This window comes from Aptenodytes forsteri, unplaced genomic scaffold, assembly GCF_000699145.1.
Source record: "Aptenodytes forsteri isolate BGI_AS27 unplaced genomic scaffold, ASM69914v1 Scaffold71, whole genome shotgun sequence".
NCBI lineage: Eukaryota > Metazoa > Chordata > Aves > Sphenisciformes > Spheniscidae > Aptenodytes > Aptenodytes forsteri.
The window spans coordinates 2,195,909-2,204,934 of NW_008795923.1; the positions used below are offsets into that span (position 1 = coordinate 2,195,909).

Genomic DNA, 9,026 nt, shown 5'->3' on the forward strand with positions numbered 1-9,026 from the left:
TGTAAATTTGTACATGATAAACTAATAGACCGATGTAGACATAGCTGACTTAGTCCAAAGCTGGTTGAGTCCTCACGTTTCTACCCTGGCCTCGGTGTGGCTTTGAGCTAGAACAGAGGCAGTGTTACCGGTTATTTATTTATTTATTTATTAAATTATTTTTCTGTCTCTCACCTGTCAGCAGTCAGTGCTTTAGAAACATAATCCTTTTGAATCAAGTATTTCAGTAAATCTAGTATGAAACATTTGTGATGAAGAACCAAAATGTTATGTTAGTGTAAATGGTTAGTAGTTAATGACTGTCCAACTAATTTTAAAATGACTCATTTTCAATGGAAAATTTTCAGACAAAACCAAAAACAAGGAGAGCAAAATTAAGATGAGTGATTCAGTCTGACACTGACTCAGCAGATGTGTCAAAAAAGGTCAGCTATTGAATGAAGAGTACAATTAACTCTTTTTTTCCTTTTCTGTGCTTCCTCAAAATCTCTTATGTAGAGGTAAAATTACTGCTTATGACAAATGGGATTGTAAAGTCATTCAAATGGAAGGGACCTCAGGTATAGTTCACGCCCCTGACTGAACTTGGACAACGTTGCCTAGGGCTTCATCAAGTTGGATCTTGATTTGATTATTTTTTTGTGATGAAGAAAAAGCAGTTAGTTGTCAAACTTTATTCTTGTATTGGAGATACCAATATCCATGAAAAGAAAAAACATTTCAACATTTAATAACCTTTTCTGAAATATAAAATTAATCTTTGGAAAAATTCACTGATGCATGAATTTATGAAGTATGGGAAGCATGTGAAGCAACATACAAAGACTATCTTGTAACTGAAAATTTTTGTTTTTAGAGCCTTGATGAATATGAAGATGATGAAGCAGGGCAGAAGGAGCGAAAGAAGGAGGATGCTATTACCCAACAGAATACGATACAAAATGAGAGTTCCAGTGCAGATACCCCTGGCTCATACTTACTACAGGTGAGATCTTGACACTTGCTCGTTTTGATATTTTACTTGGTTTTTAAAGTCATAATATCTTCTTCTTTGTTCTCCTACTTAATGGTAGATTATACCCTATATAGAAACAAACATGAAATTCAGGAGTTGTCACATTACTAAAACCAGAGTATGAGGTTCCATTCCCCAAACTCAACACTACTGAGACTGGTTTCGGGGAAGAGAATCCCTTGTTTCTGTAGGGGCTTTGAAGGTAGAGGTATTGATTGATGTCCACCAAACACTCATTTGATAAGAGGAAAAGAATCCTGGAGATTCAATTGAGAAATACTTGTAGTTTTAGAAAATTCAGTAAGTGGAGGTAAACTTTTCAAATCAGGACCTAATTTCCCAATTTAATTTATTGTCAATTAACAAACTTCTAATTACTGACTCTGGTATTGAAACAAGCACACACACTTAGGGAAAACGCTCCTTGCCCTTTGTGAAACCTGTTCTCCCCTTTTTTTGTTCTCCAGTCTCCTTACCACAGGTTACACTGTCCTGCAGCCCTCCCCCCATCAAAATCTTGCCAATTATGCCCTGTACACCTCTCCTGCATACTATACTACCTGTGGCACATGTTCTCTTTCCTTTCGTGCCCTTAGTGTCTTTAGCCAGTCTTGTTTCTCCTTCTCTTCTGTTACCTAACAGCGTGTGTAAACCTGGCTGTACACACTGAGTCCATCTAGCTCTGCCTCTTGCCTCTAACAGAGGGAATAGCACATGCATAGGGAGAAAAATACACAGAGCAAGCCCATAGTGATAGTTTTCAAACCACCAGTGGGATATCCTGAACCAGAGGGGGCATCACTGAATTTAGTGGGTCTGGATGCACTTTCCTTCTAAAATTTTGCCCGGACTTTCATATGCTCATGGTGCATTTAACATTCAGAAGAGCCTAAGGCAAAAAGGTCTACAGCTTAATTACCTGGAATGTGAAGAACAGTCTCCTTTTGTTTAAGTTGAACCTGTCATTTGCCGTGTGTTTCCATGTGATTTCACCAAGGTGTCCCAGTGGAAGACATGGGGAACAACTGCTTCCTCTTTATGTGACTGAGTGCCGCAGAGAGAGCACAGCCCCTCTCAGCTGTCTTTTCTCTAGGCTGAAGTGTTCTTTTTTATTTAGCTGTTCTTTGTACAGGAGATATTCAGTAACGTTCGGTACTTTTTCCGGTTTGAACTATATTTTATTTGGGATCAGGAAACAGAACTGAAGAGTTCAGTGCAGCATGCAATTGTAGAGTGGTTTAATGGTGGTTTTTGTTTTATTCTCTGTTTCTTTCCTGACAATTCCTGATAGTCTGCCTGTTTGTCTGCAGCTGAGCACTGAGTTTACTTTTTTTGTTGTGTTTGTCTACTCTAACTTAACATTTTGGGGTTATCTGTGAGTGATAATAGCCAGCTCAGAGGCTGATGCATATGTAAATTTAGAAGCATGTTTACCTTTTTGTCTCACTTTGTGCTTATGTACACTAAATTTCATCTCCCGTTTTACCTCCCAGCCACTCCCAATAGAGAAGTCCTGCATGTTTTCACAGTTGACTCTCATCTTTTCTGTTCTGAGTAGCATCTGTGGACATCTGCTTCCCGACTATATTGAAAAGCACAGGTCCCAGAACAGGTTCCTGTGGAAGTCTTCTGGGTACTCCATCCACTGCAAAAGCTGACCATCAAGGCCCACCATTATTGTGTCTTTTCACCAGTGAAGGTCTTTTCACCATGGAAGGACATTAGCTCTTATTGCAGTACGGCTTAATTTCTTTAAGAGGCTTTGGGGAATGCGTTTTTGAAACTCAGTGGGCTGCCAACCAACTTTCTCTTCTGGACATTTTATCACTTAAAAGCTGTATTAGATTTGTGAAGTGTAACTATTTTACAAATACGCTGGTGACTCTTCCACACTATATCATATTTACTCATCGATTCCCTAATTGTTTTAGACTTACTAGCACCACTTTATTCAGTATAAATATCAAGCTTACTGGTCTATAGTTCTCTCGTCTACTTTAGAATCTGCTTAAAGATAGTGATTATGTTAAACACTGGTACTAGGGCAGTTTTAAGTGAGAGATTTTACATAATCTTGAGTAGTTCAGCTGTGACATTTTTCATTAATATCAATAGTTCCTTCAAACCTCAAGGAGTAAATACCTTCTCATTCTGGCAATTAAGGGTTTTTTTTTCCATTTTGTTAATTTGTTTTTAAGTTCTACCAGTGCTTCTGGTAGACCCTTTGTGTCTTCCATGAAGAAGTACTCTAATGTGAGACATTTACCATGCTATTCCATGGTGAACACCGACAAAAATAGTTCTGCAGAGAAACTGTCTCTGAGCACGCCTCATAAAACTTGATCTATTGTCTTTGCAGATTCTTTGGCAGGATTCCTCATTCTGAAATGTTTTTATACTTTTTCCAAGTTGTTTTTTAGACTCTTTCTTATTGTGTTCACTCTGTTTTCATTTCTTCAAAATTAGTCTGAAAGTTGTCGATTTTCGTTTCCCTTAGTGGCATTATTACATAATGCTTTGGCTATACTCCTATGCCCCTGTTTTTTCATCCATATTTTCTATTCTTCTTGACCAGCAATCTCAACTTCTATTTACCAGGCTGTCTGTATTAATTGTATCCTACACGGTTCCAAGTTTGTCACCTCCGTATTCAAACAGGCACTGCTTCTTTGTTGACAGAGCACAGCAGGGGTGTCTTGTCACTGACAATACAGAAGAGAGTCCCAGTCCTCAGATCTGGCAAAGACCCAGGATGGCACATGTACAGAACAGATGGAACCTTAGAAAGTTGTAGCTGCTAAGACTTAATCAGTTTATTACTGACTCTGTCAACTCGCTTTTTATGAGAAGACTTACAACTTGCCCAATTTGAACAGAATTTGACAGCAGTGTTATTTCAGCTTTGATGACTTAGTTTCCTTTTGTTTCTCCTCTGTGCAACAGTTAAGCCTAATTCTGTTCTTAAAAGTAGAATTTGTTTTAGATCTAAGAATTCAGTCAATTCTAGTTGCCATTGACCAATATTTATTCTAGTTCTATCTACTAAGCAGAATAAATAAATTTCTGTAGTTACAGACATGTTCACTGACTTGTCCATTCTATTATAATTTTATGACATTTGTAAATACATAATTACTGTGACATTTACAGGGGAAACAAGACAGTTAATATTGACTTCATGTATGATGGACAAATATGTTCCTGAATAATGTTTTGTTTCCAATGCTTAACCTGCTCTTTCAGTCGTGTTTTAACATTGTCAGAAGTTGCTGTTCTCCTTCTCGTGGGCAAAATGCACAGTTTTTGAAAACTGCCTGAATTTGAAGTCCTTGATCCAAAGCACAGAGATAAGAGATTTGTTTAAGAATAGATCTAAAAATATACAAGACTTGAGAGTATTTTCCCCGCAGCAGAACTATTTGGCTGAAATCAGCTTCTCAATTATTTTATATTGGAAATATGGAAGATGATAGGTCTGGCAACATTATAAACATTGAAAAACCATTACAATTGGAACTGTTACTTAACTTTAGCAAAAGATAGTGTGGAAAGCCACACTTCACCAGGTGAATCAACCTTAATCCATTCCCAAACACAAGTGTTACATCTGGCTCTGACTTCCTTGCTTGATTTTCCTCCTATTATGTAACGAAGCTTAGAACTCTTACAAATTAGCTAAAAATTTGTAATGCTAAGGACAAGCATAGTTAAAGTTACTACTTTAAAGTTACTAAGGTTACTACTTTAACTAGGAATCAGTGGAGCCTGGCAATTATATAAATCTAGCTCTTGCTTAGCAGAGATGATAAAATTAAAAATAGTGCAAAGCTATTTGATAGCAATGTCTTTCTTGCAGTTGGACAGAAATTATATGTTCAGGGTAATGAACGTTGTCTTTTTTGTTAATTGAAGAGGGTGTTAGTACACAATATAAAGATAACTTGCATCAGAAAACCTATAAGATTTGGCTGGAAAAACAATTAGTTTACTGATGATTTTTTTTTTTTTTTAAAGTCTCTTAGAAGACTTGCTGAGTTCCAGAATGTGGAAAAATGCTACTATTGTGCTAATGCCCAAAAAACCCCCACCAAAACCCACCATATGCAAGGCCTTAAATTTTGCATCAAAGCATTCAGGTTGTGCTCGGGTGACCATGGTCATCTGCCTCCTGGAAAACCCACCATATGCAAGGTCTTAAATTTTGCATCAAAGCATTCAGTTTGTGCTCGGGTGACCATGGTCATCTGCCTCCTGGAATTCAGTGGTTTGGGGAATATTGTAAGAGACCAGATGCACAAATATGTGCCCTCTTTGGTGTAATCCTGTGGCAGTAGGGTTAACATAACTTCTGTGTCATTATAGAAGTGATATCTGAGCATGATAGCATGTTGTGGTGTCTGTATTACTTTGTGGTGGTGTTAGAAAATTGAGAGCAAATTGGGAAGGCTGAGAAGATTAATCCAAAGTCAACATAAAGCTTTGCAGTGGGAGACACGTGTAGGTCCTCCATCCCTTAAAACCTTCAAATCACAACTGGGTGTTTTTCTGGAACTTATGCCATGATCACACAGAACTGTCATTCTCAATACCTTGGAAGGAGTTGGACATCCTTTGCTTCATGTTATCTTTGCTTCCTTTCTGCTTGCATTTTATTTCAAATGTTGTAGTGTCTGTGAATGCTAGTTGTTGTGCTGTGCACCGTATGAACACACTGCAAAAAAACTTCATCAGCTGTGAACAGTGTGACATTTAAGTGTAAGATATGGGAATAGTTCAGTAAATATGTCTTGGCAAAAGCACCAAGAAACAACAAGATACTTGAGATCTTCAGAGTTATTTTTGACATTGGCATGGGGATAGGGTTTACTGTGTTCTAGATGTGTGTTTTTCTCCCAACTGATTACAAAAGGGGTCTCACTAGATCAGATGTAGGCGTCTAAAATTAGATGGGCTGAATCCTTTCCTCTCCTGGCAAATTTGGACCAAGCATGTCAGAATGATTTTTTGCTACTAACATAACTTGGAAATAGGGATCAATTAGAGAGAGTGTGAGATACCAGTTTTTGTGCCTGTGAGCATGAAAAGGGGAAGCTCTCAGTCACTTAGATAATGAGGTTCAACCTTTGTGAAATAAATACTCTGAATCCTTCAAGTGAAAGGTAACGATTTGTAAAAATGAGAATGATTTAAAGTATCCTGCTGTAAAAAGGGAATGCTGGTCTTCATCGTTGTCACACAGTAGCAAAATTTGTCCAGTGTATTTCTTAATTCCAAGTTAAGAAACTGCAGATTATAACTATCACAGTTACCAATACCTTTTGTGTCTGGAATGACTGCTGAAGATCTCTCTAGGGTCATCTGCTAGAGACCTGCTTTTGGATTTGTATTGCTGGCATGAAACTGGTAGGGGAATTTTACTTCTCAAGTGTTCTGAAGCCTGGGACCCCAGTGGGAGACATGACTCACTCTTTTTGTTAAGCCACACCAACTGTTCTGCTGTACCTGATTGCATATTATATACTGCTGTGAAGCCCAGGACCTCATTCAAGACCCTTGCACTCTAGTTAGAAATTGCGATCATCTTGTTCCAACCATTAACTTGTTTTGTGTATGCAATTGTAATGGGCATTTCTTGGAGTCCCCGTATTGCTCTTAGATTGCGCAGCAACAAGAAATTAAAGAAAGTTTAAGGTGTTGAATCTTACCAAATTATTTTATACAAGATACAACTTTGTAAGATACATTTGAGACAGTTAAACATCCACATGAATCACAGTCAACAACACTAGACAGATTTGCTAGACAAAAAATGTCACTTCATTTGTAGCACTGAACCTTGTCTTTATACTATATGTTGTATCATATTCTTGAAATAAATTCAAATTATGTGCATTAGTAGGTAGGCTAAAGCTTGACCCTAGTACTGAATTCCTGTGGAGCTGTTAATCCAAGACATCAAAAGAAGAAGTTGCTCTAATTTTCAACTCACAACACTGACTTGCATACGCAGTAGTATTGCCATGTCTTGGATCGCTCTCACTCCTCTCTGTAGCAGCAATGCAGGTTTTTGTTCTCTGCAAGAGATTAGCTTGTGATAGATGCTTGGATAATCATTCTGTTTAGTGTAGAAATTAGCCAGTACCTTTGAAAGAATCCTTCTAGTTATTGGAGGTGAGGGTAGGATAAAATGTCTACGTAATCAGCATTGACCTAATGGTGTAATTATAAAATCGTGCCACAGCAGATTGGGGTCATTGTAGTTAACTTCAGTAGTGAATAGGTTAGACGGCTGGTAAAGTCATCTAAACTTGGTTTATTATCATGACCATTTAGTTATGACTTGTGCATTTAGTCATAAGTCATCCAAGAGACTATGAAAATTGAAGGAAAACCACATCTGATCTTTTTTTTAACCTTTTCTTCTAAAAAAGCATAACGTTTCCCCAGAACATTGCAGGCAATTTCTAAAAAGAACGTGGTCCAAAGATGTTCCCACAGAAGTGCTCTGGTGCAGTTCTGATTGCTTAAATACCATCCTTTACTTTAGATGTGACCCAACACGTTGAAATTTTCTGAAGCAGTGATGTACGCTGGTGTTACAAAGCTGTAAATGTTTAATAGAGGCACCTTACAAGCTATGTTGAAAGCAGTAAATAAAATGAAGTTAGTGAATAAAAGTCTCTGGTGACTTCTTAGCCGTGTGACAAACTGTGAGGAATGCAGGGAACTGAAGTATTACGTGCATCTCTGTTAGGAAACAGAGCTGAAAACCTGCTTGACACAAGCTTCCCCAGAGTCTTGTACTTGAATCTTATGCCAAGAATATGCTGCCAAATAAGTTTCTCAACTCGTTTTGTAGTTTATACCTGTCTATTTTGCATTTCCTGGCTTTTTATTTTGCACAGCAGTGTAATGTCATACAGCATAGTTTTGCAATTACTTTCATTATCCAAAGTATGTGATAATGATACTCATATCTATTCATACCTGACCACAACTTTTCCAAGATGTTTTGCATCTAGGTTTCATGTAGTTCTTGCAAAGAACAACAGTGTGTGTGCATTCAAGAGTAATAATTCATCTTTTATTAGTCTATTGTCATGATGTTACTTTGTGTTAATTTCTGTCCATAGAAAAAATTGAGTTGTGCTACAGGGCGTGCCCATATGTATTAAGATGGGGGGTTTTTTATGCTATATTTCTTCAGTTGTTAGGCCAAGTATTATTTTACATAATGTGATTATAGTATTGGTATTGTTTTAAAAAGAAAGTAAATAAAATGTGATTAAAACACAGAAATATGTAAATTAGGAGGAGCTGTGTTTGAGGATATGAAGTTGCATGTAATTCTGCAAAATCAGATAGTAAGACTCTGATATTTGATGGTGAAGTTACCATATAATACTGATCTTGGGTTTTCTATTTGCTGATTAATGTGATCCATCTCACGGAGATGGTATGAAAACAGTTGTTAGTATTCACAAAGTGCTTAGGCAATAATAGTGAATGCAGTAGAAAGACTCATGAGGAAATTTTATTGTGTCTAAAAAGGATCCCTTAAGAAGGGGTTTAAAAAGTTTTCAAATTCAATAAATATATTTGCATCTAAAGTAGATCTTGTGTACATGTTTTTAAAGTAAGTGACATCAGTTGCAGGGAATTTGCTGCACTGTACAGTTCATGACATGAACCAGGTGCTTCAGATGTAACTGCCATGCTTGGCATGGCTTGGGAGACCCAGATTATTCCTGTGATCTGTGTAAGGAAAACAGGAACACAGGAATTCCGTCTTCCCATGACCGTGTATGATCAGGCCATCACTCAGTAGTTTCTAGCAATACGGGCATGTATTCAGTGCAGTTTGAGTATGTGAATAGCAGTAAATAAGGTGTGGTGGCCACTTTGTGAATCATAGAATCATTGAGGTTGGAAAAGACCTCTAAGATCATTGAGTCCAACTGTCAACCCAACACCACCATGTCCTAAACCATGTCCCTAAGTGCCTCATCTA

The 9,026-nt window shown here is 37.5% G+C and overlaps 1 protein-coding gene across 1 annotated transcript in view; it reads left to right on the forward strand.

Moving 5' to 3' along the window:
- The window catches only part of PAWR (pro-apoptotic WT1 regulator), an 86,238-nt gene that overhangs the window by 46,794 nt on the left and 30,418 nt on the right, over positions 1-9,026 (forward strand). The window contains 1 exon segment of the mRNA XM_019473562.1: positions 859-985. Within this exon segment, the coding sequence (XP_019329107.1) occupies positions 859-985 (127 nt within the window).